This window comes from Pempheris klunzingeri, chromosome 4 (genome assembly GCF_042242105.1).
Source record: "Pempheris klunzingeri isolate RE-2024b chromosome 4, fPemKlu1.hap1, whole genome shotgun sequence".
NCBI classification, from domain to species: Eukaryota; Metazoa; Chordata; class Actinopteri; order Acropomatiformes; family Pempheridae; genus Pempheris; species Pempheris klunzingeri.
This window is the reverse complement of record NC_092015.1, coordinates 12,200,271-12,227,332: the sequence shown is the minus strand read 5'-3', so window position 1 is coordinate 12,227,332 and position 27,062 is coordinate 12,200,271. Positions and strand designations below refer to the sequence as shown.

The window sequence follows — 27,062 nt, the reverse complement described above, 5'->3', positions numbered from 1 at the left end:
ATAAATCAGTCAATATATCCACTTCAGCTACATTAAACCACTCTAGCTGTTACTCCAATCGACCCGAGAACATAAATCCAGACAATTGGACACAAAGGGCATTTACTCTTCATCATACGAGTCCTCTGATATCCTAACCTCACCCCGCCTGCCTTTGAGAGGAATGATTCAACTTGAGAATGGGAGGTGAGGCAGATAATAAATCATGTGCGTGGATTCTATTGTTAAATTTCAGGGTCTGTTAGGTCAGCTGCCCGTAAACCTGATGTGTGATAACATGCGTGTGCTCACAGGAGGGTAAAAAAAAAAAGGAGTATTCGCCATATTCAAGATCTGATGTACTTGACCAACCATAACTGAGCGTAGTAGAGACAACACAGGTATCAACATCCAGGAGACACATGAAGGATATTAACTGAAAAAACAAGCAGTTTACTGGGAATTGCATAATCATTACAGTCAATGAGCAACACTCACCCTCAATAGACAATAGACAAATCTTATTTACAGCATAGGTTACTTAAGATGTACAGTAGAATTTAGGTTGATTATATCTCATTGATTACTAAGCAACAACTGAGTTGGATTGCGTTCCTCACATGACTGAATCCAGACTGGAAGAGGTGAGAAAATAATGCTTCTCATATGGCTATTTTGATGAGTGCTTATTATGAACTGTACAATAAATACATACAGATGAATGCAAGCTAACTCTGCTTCAACAATATTCAACCATTTAGGTGAATTAATAGCTGAATATAAATAACACCTTGTGAATATGAGTGCACAGAGTTGCTGCTGACGGCCTCCTGCAGCTCAGGAAGCCAACATCCTTTCATCACCGCCTCCACGTCAGCGTTGGGTAATAAACAAATCAGACCTCAGACAGCGGGGAGTCTCACCACTATGGCGGTATCGCCTCGTGACAGCAGAAACAAGGAAATCAAACTAAGAATCTCAGTTGTTACTTAGTAAGGAATGATAACATCTACAATTAAAACCTTTATTACAGTATACTATTCAAGTAAAATAAAATGTACAATTCTATAGTTGCAGCATATAAACAAAAACATGAAAATCCAAAAGTAAAAGTGCACTTGCAGAAGGAGACAAACTATCACAGAATGCCAATACTTTATGAAAACTAAATTTTTTGACCATCTGTCTCTTGATATCCTATACCTTCTCATGTTTGCACAACTCAACATCTTTTTCCATTCAGTGTTCTGGCTCACTTGAGCTTAAAACGCATATGTTTGTCTGGGAGGACATATGCTAACACTCGAGGAGAAGACATGAGAAACAGGGTTTGCAGACAGTTTGTTTTGATCTCCTCTTGGACGGGTCAGTATGACCTGCTCTCAGTGGTTCAGACAGAAGCAGTGCCTTTGACTCAACAGCAGGGCGGGAGAGTGTAGGATGTTGTTAAGTTATTAACTCGCAACCTCATTCTCCTCCCGTAGCACCGCAAACCAGGCTGTCGGTGTTACACGGAAACGATTTAACCATGTTTCAGTGGAAATTCCCTGCCTGTCTCTGGGGCAACACAGGGTCTATTCTGAGGAGAAAACATCTGGGCCGGCTCGGCCGATGCAGCAACGTTTTGGAGAAGAGCAGAGATGCTTCTATGCTCGACAAAGAGAAGTGAAAACTACTGGAAAGGTTAAAAACGGAACCCTGACTTTTATCAAGGCGTGCTTACCAGCTTGCATGTCCAAACAGTGTCGAGCCTCTGTGAGGGAACTGGGTGGGCAGTATGAAAGTTTCCCAAACATGGCACTGAGGCAAAACCAACTGTGGTTTCCTGTGACGTCCCTCGTACAGTATGTGCGGCATGAATTAAAGGGAGGTCAAGAAAATAGAGAAAGAGCCCAGGAAGAGGAGTCAAAGACGTTGTTAGTTTTGCAAAGATTGATGACCCTTTCTTAACCTTACACTTTGACAGGACCAGAGATACACTGGGGCTTTACCATGAGCTAAATCTGATGATGCAAATCTACAGACTTTGGGAACTTTGGAGTAAAATAAAGAGCAAAATCTCTTTTTTTTTGTGCTTTAAACCTGACCCACAGACTCTGTGTGGGTGTGGAGTGGAGTGACTGGACCATTCCCTTAGACCGTTTAGAGACATGGCGACTAGGAATAAATAATATACTGTAGATCCACAATATCAAGTATATTATTAAGGCCAACACTCTAAGTCATAATAGTGCATTTTAATGAAAAACCGAAAAGTCAAATGACTCAACTTAACACACATCTCAGAGTGAGTAAAAGAACTGGGCTCTACATTTGGGCCTGTATAACATCTTAACTACACTTTAGTGGGCAACAATGGCAGAGACCTTTACAAAGATTTGCATTGTATCTGGTTTTTCAATATATCTACAGCAACTCTAAACCAAAATCTGTGCATGTTGACTTTGAGTATGATGCCTTAGTGCCAGGCTAAATTTATGGAAAGTACAATAAGCAAATTATCAACGGGTTCCTTTCTGTTAAAACTCAAAAGCGCTGACCAAACTAATCATGAATCATATCCGGATAGGTTGAACAATGAATATGCGCAAAATAGTTCACCAATAATAATTTACAAACAATGATGTGCAAACGTAGAAAGCATTTCGATGTTACTAAAAACAGAATGAAAAGCACAGAAGTAAAACAACAGCAGGACAGCCCATACACGCAACCCTTGACTCGTCCTTGTCTGGTAAGTGACCGGGAAACCGTTTCTGAAGACGAGGACGCCTCTTCTTCATGATCCCAGCATGTTCACACTGAGGGGCTTCCCTGCCCAGGTGCAGGGGCAAAGCCGACACCCTCAGTTGAGGAGCACAGAGTCTTACCAGAGGTCAGGGGTCAGGGGTTGCAGTGATCTCCACGACCACTCATCCAGGTGATCCAAGCTGTGTGAGAGAGCAGAGGGAAGGGTCCCACACACCAAAAAACACCTGGAGCTGAGGAGGAGGAGGAGAGGGGAGACGAGAAGGTGAGGCAAGATAGTGAAAAAGTCTGTTTACGTCTCTTATTTAAAACCTGAGTTGATGACGTGCCACTGACCTGTAGGGCACTGGGCCTGTGGGCTGAGGTGAGGGTGGGGTCCCGATCCCTAGCAATTACACTGCTGCTTGTTCTGTGTGGTGGTGCCTCTGGGCTGTCGCAGCTGCCTCAACGAAGCATCTCCGTACTGGATACCTGAGCCCATCCTCTCTGGGTCCAACTCACCTTTGAACCAAACCATGGGGAGAAATGTCAGGGGTGTTGACATTTATGCTAGACTAAAGGCAGACCAAAGAGCGCAGAGATGCAACATGCAAACAACCGTATGTTGTACCTGAATCTATCTTGTTGAGGATGGTGCGAGCGCACTTCAGGAAACCCTCCTCGACGTTCTCCCCCGTCAGAGCACTGGTCTCCAGGAACATTAGCTCTACATGGGGGATAAAACCACACATTCATGGTGGAAGAAAAAAGTGACAGTGTAACTGACAGAAAGCTAAACAGGACAGGATGGGGAAGCATACAAAATGGTACAGACAAAAGGCAAACAAGAATAAATTTGGATTTTAGATTTAACATCAGGTACCGTTCTCCTGAGCGAAGCGCGACGCCTCCAGGAAGGTCACCTCTCTGTCTGCATCCAGGTCTTTCTTGTTGCCGCACAGGATAATAACAATGTTGGGGCTCGCCAGAGTCCGTGCATCTGTCAGCCAGTTGGTTAGAGCATTATATGTCTCCCGACTGTGTGACAGGACAGACGGACACATAGTGGGGCACGATGGCCAGTTTATTGTTGGGGGAAATGGATCGACCAGTAACATTTTGATCTTAAATTATTTTCTAAAACCTCAAGGGTCCAAGCAACACATTTTATCACCTGAACCAGTCTGCAAGGACACGTGTGTGAACATGTCCACGTGTTCATCCAATGTGGTTTGAAAAGGAGTGCGTGTGTGTCAGCGGTGTGTCCGTTGTGGAGTTTACACTTTACTTTGTGTCATTCATAACGCACTCCCATTTCAATTTATTAAATTAATCTGATAAATTGTGATTTATTGCTTTTCCTTTCCAAGGATAACTTTAGAGAGACCGACTTGGCAGCATGATTATATGTTATTCAGAGCAAGTTACAAAGTAACTAAAATTCTGTTCAGAGTCGGCTCTAGCCATAATGGTGCCCTAGGCGAGATGTGCACCCATCACTCGCCCCGCGCCCCTTCCATGGTGTAGGACCGGGGCGTGCGTCTCAACAGCGCCGGACAGACGGGGGGCGCCACTCGGGGATGCAAATTATTACCGGCAGCGCCCCTCCAGACGCTGGCGCTCTAGGCGACTGCCTATATGGCCTATGCCTAGAGCCGGCCCTGAGTCTGTTTCACAACTGCGCTCACTGGATTAGATAAATCATCATAAAGAACAGTCTGTTGGGCAGTGAGGACATTTCATGGAAACTTCTTTGGGTTGAAGCCAACAGTCACCATAGAGACATGTCCCTGGTGTCCATGGTAACGCGAGGCCAGTGAGGTGAGCAAAAGGGTGTGCGTCAGCAGAATAATGTTTAACAGCTGCTTTTGCAAACACCCAAGGAATGACGTCGCTCCTCATCCCCACGCTGATGGGACCGAGCAGCTCAGCCGCAGTCTAATTCTCTCTCTCTCTCAACTACTGTCCTGTCCATCTTCTACCTAACCTTTTCACCTGTAAAAAGTTTGCTCTCTCCACTCTCCTTACGTCTATAATATCCCACAATATGGAGAACTTTATTTGTAAATGTTCATTCTGGTATGCAAAAGGCATAAATTGTTTTACCTTGTAATATCATAGACGAGGAGCGCTCCAGCAGCTCCTCTGTAGTAGCTGCGTGTGACAGAACTGTGGGGAGAATGCAGAAATCTTGGTTAAAACAAAGCATTCACAATATCAATATCAGCTGGTGAAATCTGCCTGGGGAAAGTTAATGAGGAACTGTCGCTAGCTGTAACCTTCCTTACTATTACCATCAGCCGGTTAGGCATTTACTCCAGTGGAGCTGGAGACTGTGGCATCTCCACATGCAACTGTATAAATCTGGATGTTTCCCAAACACAACATGTGTGCTCAGTCATTCATTTAATTTCATATTTCTACTGTGGACAGTTACCGGAATCGCTCCTGCCCAGCGGTGTCCCAGATCTGAAGTTTGACCGTCTTTCCACCAACGTTGACCACTCTGGAGCCAAACTCCACGCCGATGGTGTGGTTGGAGTCCTGTTTAACTACAACAGAGACGCAGAGAGAAAAGAGTCAAAGATGAGCTATTGGGAGATAAAAGCACAGCAGATCGTCTAACATGTTTTCATAGCAAAAAATGTGGTATTTAAAGCCTTTCCATTTATCCAACAGGCGCCTCCTGCCACAAAGAAGACGACACTTTGAACTCTGCTCCCAGAATCTTACCTCCAATCTCTAATATGTTGGTGCGCTGTGCTTGTTCAAAAGAGTCAAATTGTTTTCCTTTAGCGGTTCGTATCCACACTAGAGACTAAGGAGAGTCTAGATGAGATTAACACTGTCAATCTGTCCTCCTTTTTCTCCCTCCTGTTTTAGCACAAGAACCTAAAGGCATGTGTGTGTTTTCACGTGTTTACATTACTCACAAAAGCAAAATGTTTAGACCAGTGCAATCAAATGTCACACTGCTCATTCTTACTCTACAGACAATTCAGTTATGAGCTTACTGGCTTACTCATCAACCTCTTCAGAGTTTTGAAGTTTAATGTTTGGTTAAAATGTTAACTGACCCACTGACATTACATGTTTACTGGGGACACCTACCCGACAAGCCAGTGCAATAAATCCGGACTTTGTGAAGCATATGAATGTTTTTGAAGCCTTTCATTGGATTGCGAAGTTTAATTTAGACTAGTTCATCCCATGATTTTAGTTTTATACCACATGGAAGTCAATGAATAACTTTCTCAGAAGGAACCTGCTGAAAAATTCAAAGTGTGACCTCACAGCAGAGTGAGAGGGTTCATTTGAAGTGTGTGGCAAGAAACAACTCATGAACTCAACAGAAAAAATTTCCTCATCATGTCAATGTGTGTGTCTGTGTAATAATACGATTATGTAGTCACTCTTGTGGAAACCTGAGGTGACTAACAGGCTTTAATGAGGGAAAACTTACACTTGTTCTCAATGAATTGGTGTAGGAGGCAGGATTTCCCCGTCCCGGCGCTGCCAATCACCAGGAACTTAAACAGGAAGTCTGAAAGCAGAGCAGAAGAGGTAGATATCAATGCGACACAGACATTAGGGGAGAATCTGAACCTGCAGCTCTTTACACTTCCATCCTCAGAGACAATCCTTAGATTTCCTCTTAAACCTATTTTGCTTCTACTTTCACAGCATCCAGCAACCCCAAATTAGCCTACTAATCACAAAGCTTTGCATGTAACCAGTAAAACCTCCTGCTTATGATTCTAACTTAATATGCTTGTTTTGTCTGAGGTGGAAAATGACACCAGCACTCAATAACACGTCATTAGAGCAAAGCCAGAGCTTTAGAGTTATTGAACATGGCTTAGGTTGACTGACTTGTGCAGGGATTGAATGACCACAGCCAGCTGGCTGACCAGATGTTGTGTTGCTGTTGTGGAGAGTGGGGGGCCCTTAACCCACGCAAATGATCCAGAGTACAAATGACTCAGGCTCCTGACACGCAGAGCCATCCACAGTACAGATAGTCTTTGTGTGCTGTGACCAAAGATAGCGTGGAGGGCATTTACATACTGCTCATAGGTTGTGCTGCAGCTCAGACGGGATGAAAAGCGTGTGCATATGTGTGAGTCATAAGTGAGTCTGTGTTTGTGAGTAATGCACAGGGAGATTTTAGAAGAATAACAGGAAATCCGAGAGAGATGGTGCGCTCTTAAGAGTGTGAGAGCATAGCATGATTGCAAACTACTCCTTTCCTCCGGAGAGCCTGCCTCACTTGGAATTTGAAGACAGTGTGCAATTTCAGTTTCAGCTTAAGCAGTGGCTCTGCAGACAGAAGTGCTGGCCTGGCAAATGATTAGGGAATACTGTTGAGATTAGCAGCCAGGTGGACATCCTGTGAGCATTCAGCTCCACGCAAGGTCAATAGAAGCAGTGGTTATGAAAAAAAACCCGGAAAAAACAAGAGGAGCGGATGAGATTGATCTTTAGCTCCTGTGTGACATTTAAACATATTATGGTAGTGCTCTTGGAGCCACCTTCATTGGTGGACACACCTCCGCCAGCTCAGTTTATGGTGCACCTTTGTTTGTTGAAGCGGGTGTTTTCTCAAGCAACACAAGCTAGAGGTCAAATTCATGGTAAGAGAACGGCTAAAGCAAAATGAAGGAGCCTACAAGCATTTACAGTTCTCTTCTGCAACAGCAGTCAGCGTTATATCTCAACCACAAGTTGTCAATGGCTGTGACAGCAGACCTGACAGAATCAAAAGCTAACAGCTCCGTTTTAAAAGCTTGCCTCAGCTTTTTAGCGTCTTCCCAGACATTACATATTCCCATGCGAGATCTGCATACAACAATCAAGCTGTCAATATGTCAAAGCAAGGGGGAGGGAGGAACGCAGCGCTGCCCTCTCAACAGCAGCCTTTCAGGCTATTGTATTCTTTACACATCAATATCAGTTTACCCGAGGGAGCAGACTAACAGTGTTATCTGCATTCACTTACACTGAGACAACACTTAACACACTCAGGCCCAGATCTACCCAAGGTTTGTGTCTGATGTGTCCTCTGATCTTCTGACAAAGTGCACAGGGCAAGCTACATGAGATGTTTGCCTTATTGCACACGCGTGTATGTGCTCCAAGAATGCAGCGCAAGACAGAAGGAAAGTCATCTCTAGCAATTGTTGAAATTTAATTCCAAGTAACAAAAGTGTTTTTTGAGGGGAGAGTTTGTTTTGTTTTTAACAGGATGGACATTTTTCATCAATTATCCATCCATCCATCCATTAATTTCAAAAAATGTATCAATAATGGCAATAAATGAAATACCTAAAATAACTAACTAGAATAAATTGTTTTCACAATTATCACACATTGCAGCTTAAGTAACTACTCACATATTGCCCACATGGAGCACTATGAATCATAGTTGTCCAATAACACCAAAGAGATTAGTATACTTCTAATTTAGAATTACTCTGAAATTGTTGTCTGCACAAGTGCAGTAAAAACTATGAGACCTCAATATTTTCTATTTCTGTTTTCTTCTATAGATCACAAATCACATTCTGTAAAATAAACTGATGAAATAGTACCAAAAAAAAAACCAGATGAATGAAAAACTGTATGAATTTCATCTGGGGCCACTGAACCTGGCCACGCACTGATTGCATTCATAATGCTTTTTGCCAGCTCTACTACTGGCCCTCCAGCAGAGGAGACAGCACAGGAAACTGAGACAGAAATCAATAAAAAGCATTAGGGCTGGCACTTTTACATAAATACTGCACGGTGGGATGAAGTTTCATACAAGGAAGGAGAGAGACAGGGTACAAGTAGGAACAGATGGAGAGAGTGTGTGAAAGTGTGTGTGAGTGTGTGAGAGGGCAACAGGGGAGGAAGATGGGATGCCATTTCAAAACAACTGGGTCTTCAATGTCAGGCCTTTTGTGCCACTGATACCATCAGACATTGTCACGTTAAATTAATCTATGCAGAATAGTAATACTGGTGGTCGATGCTCACACGTGCAACCATGTCATCTGACAGCATTAACTTGAGCTGTTGACAGAAGTGTAGTTATTTGGTTTCAGGAGAGGGAGCAGATGTAGAGACCACACACCTGACAGCTGCAACAGGTAACCAGGTCATGATCAACCACAGCTACCCAACTTCCTCATCAGGGCCTAGTAGCTCATAGCTGAACAGCTGAAGTATAAAACACACAGCCCCTGGGACCTGAATGCAACATTCGCGCACTGACATGGTCGCCCAATCTGTCTGAATCCATAGCTCGGATTACCCCGGCGTCTGCAAACACACCCTTCATGTATGGACACGCTGCCGCAGCGTTGTGTCTGAAGTTTGACCAACTTTTACCTGGAAACGGATCCCCATCTGTCTGCTAATGTTGCTGACCGTTTAAGGAAGCAACGCACTCCGCCATCGCAGGATAGAGGTGTCAGCCAGCACACACGAAGCACTTAAACTACGCCACTTTCTTTGAATGACATGTCGACAGCAAACGCCTTTTTAATCACTATTAAACCCCGCAGACATGGTGGGGTGGCTGCACAACTACGCTAGCCGTGTAGCTCGCTAACTAGCATCGTTGCTAAGAGCCAGTGTGTATGTAACAGCTAGCAAGCATGAAATTACAGTCTGCCGCCCGCTCAAACATACCGTACGTCTCAGACATGCTGACCCTCGCTGTGTGAAGGACTCAGTCGGGCCTTTTTACTGTTCTCTTGGTACTGAGACAGCTGTGCGCTCGCTGGGTTCACACCTCCACAGGGTGTTTATCTACGATGCTTGAGGTTTCCTTGATCTCCTTCTAGCTTTTCTTTTTTTTTGCTCCGACTACAACCAAACACGGCAGCTGCGTCTTACGTCATACATCGTGTACTGGTGCCTTCTCGTGTCGTTGGCAGTGTAGGAATTTTTGGGATCACAAACACGACCACCCCAAGAAAGTGGTCGAAAATAAGTTGGAGTTTGCTTTAGAATGACAAAATGTTCTGAGTTATTGTTAATATACGCATCATAGTTTGACTATATGGCGGATTTTATGTTAATTTTTATTTTATGTTGTTAATATCCTCATAGATAAAAAAAAAAATAAAGTCAATTGACTAATTAATCCTTTAATTCGCACATGCATTCTTCAGTTTCTTAAAAGTGTGTTCTCCTCATCTTCAGAGCAAAATACACCAAAAGCCCTACAGTTTACATTTTATTTTCTCGTTAATTCACTTTAAGTCTATTTTAGTGCTGAAAAGAAAGTGCTCATTTGGAGAACTGGAAGGCAGCATTAGATCACCAGTCTTATTTCCTTTGGCTAATTACAGGCATTTCATATGGACAATCAGAGCTGGTTTTATTCAGTTCTAGTCAACATTATTTAATTTTGTCAGTTTAAAATTAAACATTATTGATAATTTATTTCCGTAATTATATATGTCTGTAGGTGCAACAGCAAACCACAAGGTGTCAGGCAAAGATAAAGAGACTTATGGACTGAATTTTCTGGAAATATCAAAGTGTGGTCTCAACTGGTTTGACGCTTATGTCATGACATGATATCACGTTTGTAGACTACATAGTATTTATTTTACATTATTTAATTTGTCTTTCAATTTTGTTTATGTTGGATGATTACTTCTGCTTCAAACATCTGCTATGGAAACTAATATAAGTTACACATTCTGCTTGGTCAAAAAACAAAAAGCAAAAAACAATCAGTGCAAAATCTGTGGTAAATGGAGTCATGCATAAATGTGGTGTCTTTGGTTGGAAGATGCCTGCCTTACCCTGGAAATAATTGGTCAACGTAATGTCTTTTGAGGTTTTAGAAGAATGAGGAATGTCTGTTTTTGTGTTCTTTACTTATTCATTCATCACCTTTCCATACCTGCACACACACACACACACACACAAACACACACACACACAGCCCAGGGCGTGGAGTGCAGGGACGCCCAAGGGCAACAGGTGATAAATTACAGAGCCTTCCACTCTCATACTATCTCTCCTAGTTCCTCCCTGCCTTTGTTCTGCTTTGGCAGATCCACTCATCCTCCCCAGTCTTGTTAAAAGCTCTTTTCACCAAGATTAAAGACAGAGGGAAACACAAGGCTCAGCGTCGTGTGGGGGCACGGATGTTTTCCTAAGGTGGGCTACAAGAAAGGCTGGCCTCAAAGGTGTGTAGCAGACAGAAAGAAAAGAAGATGGTTTTTGCTTCCGTCAGGTGCTCTGCACACCTTTGAGGGCGTCACGGTGCTTATTGTGACTTTGTTTCTCTTGTCGTCTTTCTTGTCCTCTCGTCCATTGCACGTGTCATCATCAGAGCAGACATTTGTTTGGACTGCAGGGCAAACAAGGTGCTCGTGTGTGTCTGTGTGTGAGCGTTTGGGGGTTTTGACCTTGGGCTGTTTTGTCACTAACAGTTCAGACTAACAGCAGAGAGGCCTGCTGGACTCACATGCTTTCAGACAAACACGTCAAGCAGAAAATATCTATGAAGGGTGGAGGGGGGGGGGGTGTAGAAACAGAAATCCGACCCTTTCATGTCCCCTCCAGACAGTTTCAGTCCAATATCAAAACAATGATGAGCGCATCGGGGAAGCCCCACATAAAGCCAACAACATTCACAGTGTTTACAACAAACAGTGAGTCATTTTCCACAGGATAATTTGACTGAGTTACTTCTTGAGACAGGTGAGCTCTGTGGTTGACATCACAGTGAATATAAAATTGCTTGTCACATCATGAGTCACTGACCATACAGAGCAACACACACATGGGGGATGCCCGACAACCTGCTGTTTTATATACAGACATAAAGGCATTCTATGAAGTAAGGGCTATTAAGACACACAGGGGTGTAAACGTAGCCAGAAGGCGTGAATGTATTAATGAGTCGAAACAAGTACAAGAATTCTGCAAAGGCAGAAAGTATGTACTCGAGCTGGCAGACTTTGCCGGTGGAGGCGCTGTGACTGCAGCAACTAAAATTTGAAAAATCACAGATTTAAAACCCAACTGTGGGAAACTAAATGGGGCACTCAGACAGACGGTTGTGTGTGTTGAAGTGGAGAATGAACAGTACAGCTCTGATTCAGACTGAGGGGGTGTATTTATGAGCATACCTACACTGCACAGTGGTGCTTATGCAACTGTTTGTTTGCACGGCAGGGCATCCGCTTCAGTACTGTACTTCAGTCCTCACAGCCTAAGACAGCAAACCCCAAGTAGGCTGCCATACATTAGAGCAGAAACCTCAGGCTATGTGAATTACTGTAAGCAAAGGGAATGGGAACCACACGCTAACAAAGGAGGACTGCAGTGTTTGAATAAGAGAGCATCGCTTTAAGTCACACTGAGCTATTCATAATTCATGTCTCTTTCATATTTCCATTAACGAGTAAGATGCAATGCTGGAGATTCCCTATAGTCAGTTATAAATAGACTGCAGCCTACTGTGCCGCAGTTTATCAACAAAACTAAGACCATCTTACCATACCACCCATCCATCCATCCATTAGCTATACCATTTATTGTGTAGGGGGGCTGGGGTCAGATCCAGCTGATATTGCATTATATATTCTATGTAACAAAATGTTTGTCATATTAACTTTATATTTTTCTACACATATCAAAGGCCTGAGTATTTTGACACCTGTTGATAAAAGAGATAGATGTTTGTAATGTTTTTTACAGACTTAGCACAGCTACACAATCAAGTGTCTACAGAAGTTTACCATTTACCCCATAACAAGTCATTTTGGCGTGAATGTTACATGCTAAAAGACAGCCTCCATTAAGGCCACAGCAGACAGGCTGCTGTGACGAGATGATTTAAAATAGACACACAGACCTATTGGTTTTCACTTGGCAGAGAAGGGCATTCATTTTGCTTTTACTAACTACAAAAGCAATGCTGTTTGATGAATGTAGCGTTTAAAACAGATTTTCATACTACTCAAACTTAATACTACTGAAGATTCAGAGAAGCATTAAGCCCATCTCCCAATCCACTGTGTTGTAAATTCAACCTGCAGGCGGCGATGTGGAGATGCTGAACTGAGACCAAACTGTCCCAAGGGAACAGGGGAGTGTTACTGAGTTCAAGAGTCCAAACGAAGCTAAAACAGTAACAACTCAGGCATCTCATAACAACGACAGCTCTAGACGCAGAGGTGATGCTTAAGGGTTAAAGTTTAATGGAGCAAAGCCTGCAAGCTTGATCGGGCAGGTCTATCTGTGTGTGCTGTGAGGCCAGTTGTACTGCTGCATCCATACGTCATAAACTCTCTGCAAGATTTATTCAACACACCCTCAGTCTTTATAAGCTGTCGGTGCTCTGCCAACTCTTTTGATCTAGTTTCTGTGTGTGTGCTGTTGACAGCTAGTGTCTATGATGACTTTTCCCAAAGGGTTTACATGCTGCAGAGATGTTAAGGATCGCTGCCTAGTTTTTCTTACTCCGGCCAACATGGATATCATGGGTAGATCTCTTGGCTATGTGCAGTTGGTGTTTATGTGCTCGGCAATATCACTAATTATCGTCACTCCAAATCTCCTCTGAAGGGAAGTGACGAGGTCAGGGCCCAGACGCCAAATATCAACTCTGTGCATATTTGATATCCGCACAGTAAATCCACTCCACATGAGTTGGCTGGCTGAGCTGAGGATTTACGACCTTATTAGACAAAGTCATATAGAGTATATTTACTTTGTGTTACTGGCAAAATGACGGTAAAGCTGAAATTATGGAACTTCCGCTACTTAATTCAAAAAAGACATTTGAGAAAAAATTCATTTCTGAAGCACACCCAGTTGTCAGGTTATTATGTCAGTTCTCAGTTTAGTTCTTATCTCTGAACTAAAACTTATGCAGTTTAATACAACAGCCCTGCAACAAATCCAACATTCACGCGCAGTGTAGTGTTTAGATTTTGTTGATATTGTTTCAAAGAAGTGTTGATTCATTTGAGGCTGTTCTTTGTGGTTCTGTTGAACTGTATTGCTTCAAGAGGTGTTTCTCCTGTTTTTCCACCCTATATTTTATCAAGGTGAGGCTAAGTGGATGTATGTTTATTAGGTTTTTACAACAAATAGTTTTTTCAGTGACAAAGAGGTCATTTGAGTTAGAGATGCCATCAGGGAAGATCAGAGGTTAAGAGTATGGACGGTGTTAGTGCGAAGAATTCCCTCTGACCTCTCCAGTGGCAGATCACTATCTAAACCTCCTCCATACATCATCTACTGTCAGTGCACAAACTCACCTCTCTTCACCTCCACACCACCAATCCTGCTCTCCTTCCGCTTTTCACACAGTCAGACCACAGACTGCAGGGGAACAAGAGGGCAGCCAAAAGCTGTTTATGGTCAGGTGTTTGGAGCCAGCAAGAAAGGTTTCACATTAAGTCCTATTTTAGACTAAAACAAAAGTACAGGTGTAAATGAGATAGATGAAGGCTTTATTCCATTTATCTGCTTCAGTGTTATTGTCGTGGTATAATGCATGTTGGCTCACTCACAGCGGAATAGAACAGAGCCATCATTAATGCTATTAGTAACACCTGAGCTTTTCCTGCCATGACAAGTCAAAATATGACAAGAAAAATGTCCGTTCCGTTAAAATATCTGGCATCTTTGTAATTGTTCATCATTATCAAAACCATCAAAATTTTTATTCTATGCTGGCTATTTTTTTCATGTCAAAATAAGGGCAATTGTTGTAGATTTTTGTTGGGGTGACTGAGAGAATCTCTTGGATGGAGAATTAAAGGGAACAATAATGACAAGTGAACGCAGCACACATCCTGACTGAAGACAATGCAACATTGTCTTTCTCAGCATGTTGCTGCTACAGGTTCCTGTTGGTCAAAACATGCGTTCTCCTTCGAGGTTAACTCAGATTTCTTCTATCAGATTCTTATTTTCACTACTTGCATCGGTCAGTTGCGTTGCGTAGGGTATTGCAGAAATCTTTAGGGAAAAAAACATTACCACATGATATTTCAATCAGCAACATGCCCTGATGTGCTCCTGTCTTCTGTTGGAACCCATTAAGATAATCAATCACAGTCTTTTGCCCCTGTTATGACATATAATGACATTTGGATGGTCTGATCATCTGCTCTCACTGCATGCTGGATGTAACATGTTAAGGAATCTGTGCATGATGTCATTCACGATATGTGGAATTCATACTGATCTGCTGTGAAGATCATCTCGAAGGTCCCCTGGGGTAAAATGTGAAAGGGTAGCCAGAGGCGCCACATCTCCCCTCTTCTGTTGCTGATTGTCAGTGCTTGTTCTCTTTTCAGCTCCAGCATTGCAAATAAGAAGAACTCATATTTCTTCATGTAGGGGTATTCTGCAAATGTGATTGTCAGCTCATCTTTCAACGCACGCTTGACTGCAAAGACCCTTCCAGAAAACATCAAGCCTTTCAGGGACATGCTAGACTGCACGTACACAAAGGCTGATGCTTGCTGGGAAAAAAAAGGACCTTTCCTTTACATTGTATCTGAGTGTGTGTGTGTGTGTGTGTGTGTGTGCAGAGGAGGGAGGAAGTCCCTGCTGCCCACAAAGCCTCATTACCTTCTATCTGTCACTCCTTAATGCATATATAGTATCTTTGTCGAACAAAAAAAACAACAAACTTAAAAGCATCACAGCCTAATTATTAGTTACTCAATCTGTGCCTATGATGTTATCTTTTCCCTTTTCCTGAACTGCTTTCTTCACCACTAACTCTCCTATCTTAGAGCTTATCTCACAGTGGGCTCATATACCTCCCTCAGGCACAAACATATGCCAAACCCTCCCCGATCTTTCCCCTTCCTCTCATACCTGTCAGAAAGCCTGAGAATTTATCCGCTCCATACAGATATAATCCCATAATAATAATCTGATTCTGATTCTCTTTGTTATGTAAAAAAAACTCACATTGGCTGTTTTAGTTTCTGCTTAGCTATTAAATGTGTGAAGCAAGCACAAATGATAATTATGTTGTGAAACAACATGATTTAGTAATACCTGTTGCTAAAACAGATCACAAACTGAAGCAAAAATACAATAAAGCCCAAAACAGGCAGAATCTGGGTCAGTGGAACATGTCTGTAATGTAATCCAAATCTGTGTATGTGAACAGGAGCCCCTCTCCAAGTTGTGGTGTTCATTTCTTTTTGTGCTCTTGCAAGTTCGTGCATGCCCTTGGCCGGCCCTGCAGCAAAGTGTCAGTCTCGCCCCCTAAGGATGATGTCAGGGGCCATGATGGATGACATCACTGACCACTACACCCATATATCCACAAATCAGAGAGATGTCTGTGCACATCCTCTCTGTGTCTCAAAGAGCTGGAAGAATAGTACCGGAATTACTCATCCTGGAAGTGTTCTTGTTTGATTTTCTGACTCGCTTTTCAAAGTAATTCTAAACCAGTGCAGGAATCTTGCGATTAACACAGCAGGCATAAAGCTATGTGCTTTTGTAATGGTTCAAAATGATTGAATCAAATACACAACTAAACATGCAAAGTCAGTTTTAACGTAGTTAACATCTAATTAGTGTTAGATTAGTTGATTAGCGAATAAGTGAATACTGGTTCCAGCTTGTCAAATTCCAGCTGTCTTGTATCATGATAAATGATAAATCTTTGGGTATTTGAGTGTTAATCAGACAAAGCACACAATTTGAAAACATCACCTTGATTTTTGCTACATTCTTTAATATTTTTATATGTTTTACAGACTAAGTGATAAATTAATCATAAAACAAACAAACAGACAAAAATGACATTAGTTTCAGTCCTCCACGTAATAGATGCATCTGTGAACTTAAAAGAGGTTTTGTCAAAAGCCTGAACTCGCTAATGTGTCCTAATTCCACCTCACAAAATCTCCTCTCTGTTTGTAACAGGAGAGAGGGTCATTGACCTCAGTTGGTAAGTTAATCTATTTGGGTAATGGGAACAACCGAAGGCCCAGGTGTGCAACACCTGTGCTTTGGTCAGACCGCTCGTGCAGGTGAGTGTGGCTCACCCTCATCCTCTCCCCACCACTTTTCTCCCCCCACCGCCCTCCCTTAAGCTCCACTAATTGTGTTCTCATCCCACATCCCCTTGAAAAGCTCCAAACACAACCTCAGCCCCACCTCATGCTGTCGTTCTCTTTGTTCTACTCTTTTCCTTTCTATCACACGGAGGAATGTGTTCTTCAGTGTGTAGCCGGTATTTCAGACACTATTCTAGCCAATGGACTTATCAGATGAACAGCTGTTGAAGAACAAATAAGGATCTATAGATGTAGATTTTTGTGTCAGTCATGTGCTACACACATCTGTGTCCTCACATGAACAAACTCACAGATGAGAGAACTTGCAGAGCCATAATAGTCAACAATATTTGCCAGTAGGAAGGCAAGACAACTATTGTGTTTTACAACAATCAATAAGAGCAATAAAAACAAGATCAATCTAAAAATGAGAAGAATGTTTTTCACTTTATATTTCTATAAGTGATTTATAAGATCACACCACAAAAGCTAAACTTTTCTATTTAAATCTTGTAACTGTAATATTTCTTTGCCACTGTGGGGCAGCAGAAATAGCCTGTGAACACAGCATTGTCACCTTTTCAGTTGATATACTAGCAAACAGTTGCCTATTTACACATAAAGCAGCAACGTAAATGAAATGTCTTTTTGGACACCTCCGATATTTGCTCTCCTTTTAGCTCTGTTTTTAGTCTCCACCAACTCATGAGGGAAATATCTGGCTCTTTAACTTCTAAATGTTCCGTTAAGTTCACCAGCAAGTCACTGGAAGCTGATTGGTGTTGCACAGGTAGTGAACAGTGGCTTTTTAGAGATATTTCAGTCAAGTTGGTGTATGATTTGAGAATGATTATATCAATAATAACATATAAATCAACTCTGAAACACTGCGTTAAGGCTAACATTTTAGTTTTATGGCTGCGACTTCTGTGGATTTTAGTTTAGCCTTGATGTATCCTTTTTAACAGTGAATTAAATGTCTGAGTGGGACAGAAGTAGGTCTATGGAATGAAAACAGTCTAAACACACTGATATAATAACATGGATGACTTCTCCAAGGTCAGCTGAGGATAAAACACGTCACTGTGGTGATTTGGTGATGATAAGTTTGTCCTCTGTGTTTGAAGGAGTCCAGCTGCAGCTCTGTCCTTATGTCCTCTCGCTTCCACTTGCCGCTCACCTCAAATGACAGAGTCTACGCAAACAAAACTGTCTCTCATTTCCAGCAGGAGTGTGCCTTTGTGTGTTTGCTGAACCTCCTTTTCATTGTCTCTCTCTCGGCCTCATGCCCCCACTGCAAACATTAGCCACACGCTTGTCATCTTGGCTTAATTAAAGGGCTAAACTTGCCTTCCCCCTCCTTAACCTCTCTGTCACCATTTTTCTAAATAATTTCATGAAGACTTGTTAACTTTAAGGGTCAGGGCTGACCTGACCGCCTCAAAGGACCCTCAGTTAATAAAGTTAAACCCTGGTCCAACATGAAGCCTTTGGAAGCGTAGAGTTAGATTAGCTGACCGCACCACTCTGAGGGGCTCGCCTCCAGGGGCCTGAATGGTGTCTAACAGGACACAATGGAACACACAGATTGTCTTTAGAGAAGTGACAAGTTTTTAGGTTGAGTGGGGGGGTCAGGAGCCCTTTTGAGCTCACATGGGAAAGAAGCAATTTAGCCCATCCCTTCTTTAGTTACCATGACACATGCGAATGAAAACATGCACTGCATTATAATCCACTCAATCCCGCTATGAGTTTCCCATTCTGCACTACTTTCATCTACTTTTCACGTGCTGGATTTCTGATTAACCTGCTCATCACTTGAGACAAAAGCAGACCTTTAGGCTATTTACAGCCCCCCCGCTGTCACCAGAACACCCAGTTCCCTTTTCTCAGTCCCCCCTCAAGGCAGAAACAAATAACCTCTGCTGGGATTTCTCAGCAGGAGGCTACAGTGGAACAGGGCTGCTGATCACGTTCCCGTGTCCAGCAGCCAAAGAGATGAGAACCTTTTGGTGTTTCTCTGTTTAAAGTGTGACTTTACAGTAAACAATATGAGAACATATGGACAGCATGTGGAGCGTACCCCACAAGACGTCAGCTTTCTTCACCTTTCGTGTAAAAGTTTTCAATGAAAGCACAATTACTTTCCCATGTAAATGTGGTATTGATTAGATGCCAAGCCAAATATCGCTCTGATGCTGTGATTGCAGTGGAAACTCTTCTCTTTGATCACCACAGATGTAACTAATAGCAACGGAGTACACAGCACATGAAGCTAATTAATCTTTATACGATGGAACAAAGTCGCTCAGGTGGAAAGTGTCAAATCTGATCTGGGTGGAGTGAAATTTGACTGTCAAGGAAAATGAAAAATGAAATTAAAGTCTCAGGAAAAGTCAGGTGGAGACAGCATCTCTCTTGTGTGCAGATGAATGGATGTAGGAGGAGGCTTATTTGGGGTTTGTTTGCCTGTAGCCAAGCTGAATCAGCTCACTCCATTCTTGACTCAGAGCTGCAAGTGGCTGCCGGCAAGCTACTTCATCCTGTAGACACACACTGACTCACAGACACACAACTTCCACTACTTTCTAGACATCCACACACACTAAAGCATTGGGTTAGTTATTGCATGTGCACATAGGTATGAGGTGTGTGTGTGTGTGTGTGTGTGTGTGAAGCTCTTTCATTTCCTCTGTAATCTCTTAATCATAGAGCCCACCTGGGGGCTGCAGCCTCTGGTTGCACAGCAATCACTTTCCATGATGTCACTTCCCCTCTCAGAATCCCCTCCCACACACACACACACACGCACGCACACACTCACACACACACCTCATACCTTGTTCCCACATAAAAAGGCAAAACTACAAATCCGACCGGAGGTTTGTTGTCTGCTTTGTGTGTTGCAGTGACTGAATCTACTTCATTTGTAACATTTAGTAATAATAATTATAGTAATTATACGGTAATGTTGTTATAAGATGCATGAAGAGTCAAGGGAATTGAAACATACATTTTGTTGAAGTGAGTAAAGTTTAGGACAAAACAAGGCGTGATCAAGGAGAGCTGCCATTAGTCTCACATAAAGTCTCGCTATTTGTAAGTATTTGCTGTTGTGGGTTTCAACGGAGAGGAGAACAGGTAAGAGAAAGTCAGGACTGTGTTTGTCTCCAAGGTTTAATCCTGATTTAACTCTACAGGACAATCTGTTCGCAGGAACTAAAGAAGAGTGGAAGGCCTAAAGATCCTTGGAAAAGGTTAGAAACCTCGTTGTGTTACAGGACCTATAAGTGGTCATCACCTTAATGTATTGGTCACGTCTGTCCATGTGCATGCTGATGAAACATATAGAAAAAATTACAGTTCAAATCACACAGTTCACATACTGTATAACACAAAGGGATACATAAGCTGACAATTGAAAATGTAAATCAAAGAAACAATGTAAACTAAAGAAACTTAAACCCTAACCCTAACCCTCTGTTTTGATTTACAAATTCTACCATTTATTTATCTATTTCAATTCATCTATTTATACTCAATCAAAATGAGTCATAATCACCATGCGAGTGTTTGGCTGTACAGATTCATTACAAAAACCAAACAGGATCGTTCTGTTCTCCTCTCATATTATAGGTGAAATTACAGTCAGCATCACTCCCTCTGGCACATCTGTTTCACTTTACTGGTTTACTCCCATCTTTTTCATCGTATCGACAACTTGGAATCTTTCATGGAAACATCCCATCAGCCACTAAACATTGCAAATAACAGACCTATATATTTTCTTGTCCATTAACACATTACACAGCGCTCTTCTCAACATAATATATTGTCCTCACATGTCAGGAAGAAGTGATGAAACACTATAAATGAATGCTTTCACTGGAGGTCTGTTCTCCTGTAAACAAACCTGCAGAGCTGCAGGAGTGGAGCTTCACTGCCGTAAATGCTCCTTTTGTATGCGTGTGTGAAACGAAACACAAATCTATCGGCACATGTGGACTTTGAATGAGGCCATATGTTTTGCAATAATAACTATGTTTATAGGTATACTACACTGAGTGACAGTGTTCTGAAGTTCCTTTTACTGTTGGAGGGCAGAAAGTAGATTCCTCTATAATTACAATAGTTCATCTAGATAAACAATAGCAGCTTATCAGGTTTTCATAGGTTATATCTACGTTGGCAAAAACCTGCCGGATGCTGCTTGTTCATAACATCAATATGTAATATGATCTTTGCTCTGTTTGGGGCTGCATTTGGTCCAACAACTCCTAAGAAAAATATGTCTTTTTAACTAGCTTAAAATTGGGCAGTTACCTGGGATGGTAATATTACAGCAAGTTATGTAATTCATATATAAATATTCTTAACTTGAGCTTTAAAAACACACTTTTTAAAAAAAAATTATTATGACTTTGGTAATATGCACAGTCCGTTGCTGTATGTATAATGGGCGTCTTTCTGGATCAGCAGTGGAATGCATATACATACTTACGAGTCACGGCATAAATATACAACACTCCCCACATGCCCGGTCTCAGTCACAATTGTTATCTCATAGTATTACTCCAATAAAGGTCAAAAACACCAGTGCGCACTGTCTTGCATACTGCTGGTATGTTTATTTACAGCAATTTTCAGCTATACCACAGCATTAAAACCAAATGCAACACTTCCAATCTGAAACCAGAAAATAAAGTTTTTACCACTTTTTTACAACAACAACTACCACTACTATTACTTATTTTACAACTACTTGATATTGTTATATATATTTTTTTGAATATCACAGAATTCATATTCGCACGCATGGTTTTGAGTGTTGGAATGTGTGTGTCAGTGGGTGTGGGTGGGATATATGAAGTTTATGTTCGTGCCTCCAGCTTGAGTCTGTCTATTTGTATTTTTTTCAAAAATATTCTAAAGGTGGATTCATATCATTTCTGTTAGCTGTCCGAATCTGTTATTATCACAGATTTTCCAGTGCAGCTCAGGTATTGCCTGCCAGCTGAGGTTGTTATCCACCACAGGACAGAATCAAGGCCATCATTTCTCAAGTACACAGCAATTTGCCAGTAAAATAACCAGCTTCTACTGGCCATTCAAATAAATCACTTTAAGCTCTTTTGACAGGGCACTGGCTAGACAGTCCCTAATAAATGCTTCAAGTTAACGCACACTCAGCAAGAGATCTAAGTTGCCACACACATATACAGACATCAGACGTATTTATACACATAAGCACATGAGCAGAGACAAGTACACACACAATCTCCCCCCATCATCCTGTACGGCGTCTCTCTTGATCCTAAGTCTAAGCCAGTCTGCACTGCCTCCCTCTCAACCCAAACAAGCTCACGTTTGGAGAAGAAATTGGTCCAATAAATCAAAACTGTAACCTACACCAGCACCTCTTTCTCTGTCAAGCTGACCTCAGGAGCCCCATTAACCAGCTGTAGTAGGGCCCAGGGAGGAAACGGGGCAGCCTGAATGCCTTCCTCTCTTCCCTGCATGGCCCAGCGCAGCACACGGCACAGCACGTTTCCCACACACTGTCGGGGTTCACCTCTGACTTCTGACCCTAGAGAGAGAGAGGGGGTGGGGGGTAGGATTGGGCGGTGGGGGGGACCACCCAGTCGGGCTCTTAGGGGGCCCCCTGGGGATGGGACGGCCGAGGGGTGTGGGGCTGAGACTTTAGGGGACAGCATTATGGGGGGATAGGGAAGGGGAAGAAGATCAGAGACATGTATTTGGTGAGGAAAAAACAGTGAAGGAGGGGTGAAAGGGGCTTTAACCTTTGTGAATGGGTGCTGGGGTCAGTAAGTGCTTCACTAAATGACCAGAGGACAGTCAGAGAAACACTAAACACTTACATGTGGGAAAATGCTCGTCCTGAAGCTTGTATCTCTCTTACCACACCTGAGGGTGGGGTTTTACTTGATTTGTGTGATGTTACCACTTTGTATCTGAGAGACGAAGAACCTCAGTGATTGAAGACAATTATGTTTGGTGCTAGAGGGTGAAGTGATAACATTAGAGCAGGAGTGAGTAGGACTGATTGAGTGAAGATAGACTGATTCTGTCCCTGAGTAGTAAATCTCCTTTATCACCTACCAGATAATGGTCCCTGGGAGTTCACTGAGGCAGGAAGGCGCCCCAATAAAGCTGCCAGGTTATGCCGACACATCATTTAGCTGTAAAGCCTCACTAGCGTTAGTGAACTGTTACTGTAGCAGCAGTCATTCACATTCCTCAATTATTATTGTTATTTTTTATGGAGAGTTACATAATTGTTGCATGGTTATTTTCTGTGCAGGTTTCTTTGTATCTGAGATTTGAGAGACAGCAAATATTTCATGCCAGAAACCTCATATTTCACCCATCAGTGTTTTCTCACTTTATCTTCAGGATTAGATTTTTTTCTGCCTTTGTGTTTCCTTTGTGATCACAGGCAGCGAATAAACAAAAACTAAAAGGAAGCTGATATAAATGGAAGCCAATGGCTGCCTGCTGGGAAGGTAAAGTGTACTTTATGTTTTTAGCACATGAATGTAAAGCAGCCATGTTTCTAGTCAGAGGGACACAGCATTCGAACGCCACCACCGATGGTTTTTGTAGGGATACGGCTGGTGTTATTCCACATTTTTATTATTGTCAACAAATCTCACGAAAAGAATAAAACCAACAACGTGTTAATCTGTCTCTCAATACTTTCCCACTTCTTTACTCTGCCTATTGCACTCAACCCTAAGCCTATTGGTTACTACTTCAGAAGTAAATCTTTTAAATGGGTCACAAACATATTGCTTCATTTTTTAAAAGCTCTGTAATTCCCCAGAACAGCTGGGAATTGTAGTTTTCTGAATATGTGCATTTGTTGGGGACTATTTTCAGCTGCGGATGAATACACCTTTGGTGTTTTAGTGAATATTTAGATCAGCAGGTGTGTGGGACTGACTCAAGATAAACTACAGTGACTCTGTTAATACTAATGAAGAAACGCATGAGCGGCTCTACAGCACAGAGGAATAATCTGTGTCATGGTTTGGCTACACAGACAATACTTATCAGTGAAATCAATTAATTATCAGTTTTGGTCTTTTTATTTGCTTAGATTTGCTGATGATAGATTATTGCAGCTTTGTATATAGAATATAATTTGAAAAATCTAAATTAAAAAGGACAGTTTAATAAAGATTTAAAGTTAAGCATTCATCATGGCAACACCGCAGATGAGATGAGTGAGTTATTTATAGCCGTAGAATATGGAATAAAGAAATTATTGTTGACTGTGTTATGATTCACTACAGTGACCCTGTCAGATCAGAGCCTGCATATAGCTGCTGTAACATTGTCCTGACTGTGTGTCATGTTGTGTTTGTGACACGCCAGCAGTGGACAGAGCATAACGGATAACACACAGAGGGGAAGAGAGGAACAGGCAAACAGGGTAATAAAGAAAGAGTGACAGTGGAAACAGAGCAACAAAGAGTGTGAACACAAAGAGATTTGACAGGGCCGGAGCAGGAATGTGCCGGCAGGTAGTGCAGGGGCCCAGGAAGCAGAGAGACATGGGAAAACATGGAGGAGCGAACAATAGCGGCGGTGTGTGTGCGTCTGTGGTTGGGTTAGGAGGTGGGGTGCAGCAAAGCCTGGGGGTAGATCGGTTTACCCACCACCACTTACCTGCTCAGCACAGACTCACGCTGGGAGCAGGCCTCAAAGGGAAACGCATCAATGGCTGCTATTCATATCAGCACATGAATGAGTGTGTGTGTGTGTGTGTGTGTGTGCGTTTGTCTGCAACAGACATGAGCCGTTGATTAATTGGTGCAAAGATAAGGCGGGGGGGAAATCTTTCAGACTTTTATCAGTTGCATTCTAAAACAAACACCGATGTTTGAATTACCTGTTTCTATGGACTCGGGGTAAATAAGTCTTTCAGATGAGCTGCTCTCGCTGCTCTTTAATTACACCAAATCACAGAGTGGATTAACACATTTCCTGGCACTGATATAGAGAGAGGATTATGTAAAGATGTGTTGTGGAGTTCTTCATTACACACAAACCTCTCATTTAGACATGCAGGTAATAATGGTTCATGTGGCTCATATCACATGAATCCCCATCAGCGAAACATTTAGTTCTTGCATCAAGGGGAGGAGTGGGGGTTGTTTTAGGAAATCAACACAATGGGGATTTTCTTAAATACACAAAAGGGGGATTTTGGTGAAAACCCTGACAGCAGAAAGATATTGTGTTTCTAATATTTAGACTTAAGCACAGTTGCTTGTATGAGTCCTTGTATGAGGATGGTTTGCACTGTATAAATATACCAAGTCTCAAAATCCCCCTAAACAGATGTTTTGGCCCTTTTTGTCTTATGCTTGTAAACCCTCCAACTCACAAAAAAAGGCAAAGAAAGAGCTGAGATTTCATTATCGCAGCCACACTGGGAATGTAACAAAGTCAAATACTGTACTTATAGTACAGTAGGCTATAGTATAGAACTTTTATTTTATGCTATTTCTATTCTTCTTCATTTCAAATTGTGGCATTTAGATTTATTTGGCAGTTATTTTGTAGATTAGGCATAAGTATTGCTATAGATTAAGGGACCAAACGGTATATAAAACAGCTAGAATTAGCTACATCTTAAAATCCACCAAATATACCAGCAGTCTAAAGATATAAATCATAGTTTAATGGGTGGTTATGTGCCAAACCCTTTTTTTGGTCGGGACCATTAACTTCCTGGAGTCCCTGCTGGTTGCTGGGCAACTGGTAACATTATGTTTTGCATACACACATGAAAATCATGTCAATCTTCTCATGTAAGGTTATTTCCCAAAATGTCTAAGTGTTCTTTAAAAGGGCCATTCTGTACTAAGAGTAGGTTACTTTAACTATTGATATCATACACAATGTCTGTATTTTAGACTATTGTGCACTTCCAACTATTCTATTCTATTTCAACATGTTAGATGCCTCATGTGCATAAAACCAAATCAATAATAAAGTGGTTTTCCCAGTTTGGTGTGGATTAACTTCTCTGCTTGCACAAAGTCCTGACCTTAACCTCAGCCAACACCATAGGCATGAACTGCCTGCCAGGCTTCATCGTTATACATCAGTTTCTGACCTCACTAATGGTTTTGTGACTAATTGGAGGCAAATTCTTGCAGCCAGGCTCCACAATCTTGTGGAACATTTTACCAGAAAAGAAGAAAATCAGCATATTTATTACCATGAATGACATGTTTAACAATCATATGAGGGTATAATGTTTAGGAGTCCATATACTTTGGCCCATGTTTTCCTGAGTAATTTTGTACTTTAATTTCGGCAATTTTAGAATTCAGAATTTTTACCTGAATATTTATGTACTTGACGAGACGATCTGCTTGGGACAAACTGAGAAAAGTGCGTGTGAGAAGGAGAAAAAGGGGAAGATGTACGTCAAATGTGGCAGATGTTGGAGTGTAACCTGAGAGGAGCTCTGCTTTTCTCCCAAGCAACAGAAGACATGAGCCACAGTGACAAAAACAAGTGACCCAGAGCAGCTGGGGGAACATGGCATGTGTGTGTTGTTTTGTATATGTGCATATGTTATGTTTGTTGCATACATGTGTGACATACGATAGTGCACAGGGCAGATGCCTGAAACAGAGACAGTCAGTTGTGTGGGGATTCCCACGCTAAATCTGTGAGGATGGTGGACATGAGTTCAAGCCTTCAGGGCCCATCAGGTGCAAGCAGCTCAACACATTTTAGCGTCAGTGCGACAAATGGATAATAAATGTCAAGAATGTGAACTAAATAATGGATGATAATGTCAAAGATCTGAGGGAGAGACAAGGAGGATGAACACTTCAAACGTCCTGCACAGCACTGATTGTACTGTAGGTGGTCTCCAAGCACAACCACAACAATGCTGATTCAAGCTTCCCTGAGCGCACCGCTTGTCTACAAACATTAAATTGCACTTAACTGTGCACCCGTCGACACGTGCCTGTGTTTGTGTGTTTCCACGAATGCAAAGTCCTGTAAGAGGGAGGTCACATTGCAAACAGGAAGGCGCTGACGAAATTTTTGCTTTCCAAACAGTGCACTGACACAGCAAATAATCTGCCCATTGGGACTGTTTGTTTGGTAGGGGGGTGATGATGGAAACAGTGGGACAGGGAATAGGAGAGATAAAACAAGAAAATATAGTCAAAATGTTCTCATAACTATAATCCTAAAAACAGTATCAGCAGCAAATCTTCTCTGGGGAATGAAACATTTTTT

General features: G+C 42.0%; 1 protein-coding gene across 1 annotated transcript; it reads right to left on the bottom strand.

Annotated features, from left to right (window-relative positions):
• Nucleotides 1–431: 431 nt before the first annotated feature.
• On the bottom strand, nt 432–9,528 carry rab4b (RAB4B, member RAS oncogene family). Its single transcript, XM_070829477.1, has 8 exons — nt 9,385–9,528; nt 6,170–6,250; nt 5,144–5,258; nt 4,813–4,875; nt 3,590–3,744; nt 3,338–3,433; nt 3,064–3,228; nt 432–2,960 (listed from the first exon to the last, which is right to left on the bottom strand). The coding sequence occupies exons 1-7, from the start codon at nt 9,398–9,400 to the stop codon at nt 3,113–3,115; spliced, it is 642 nt and encodes a 213-aa protein (XP_070685578.1). The 5' UTR covers nt 9,401–9,528; the 3' UTR covers nt 432–2,960; nt 3,064–3,112.
• Between the last annotated feature and the right edge of the window lie 17,534 nt (nt 9,529–27,062).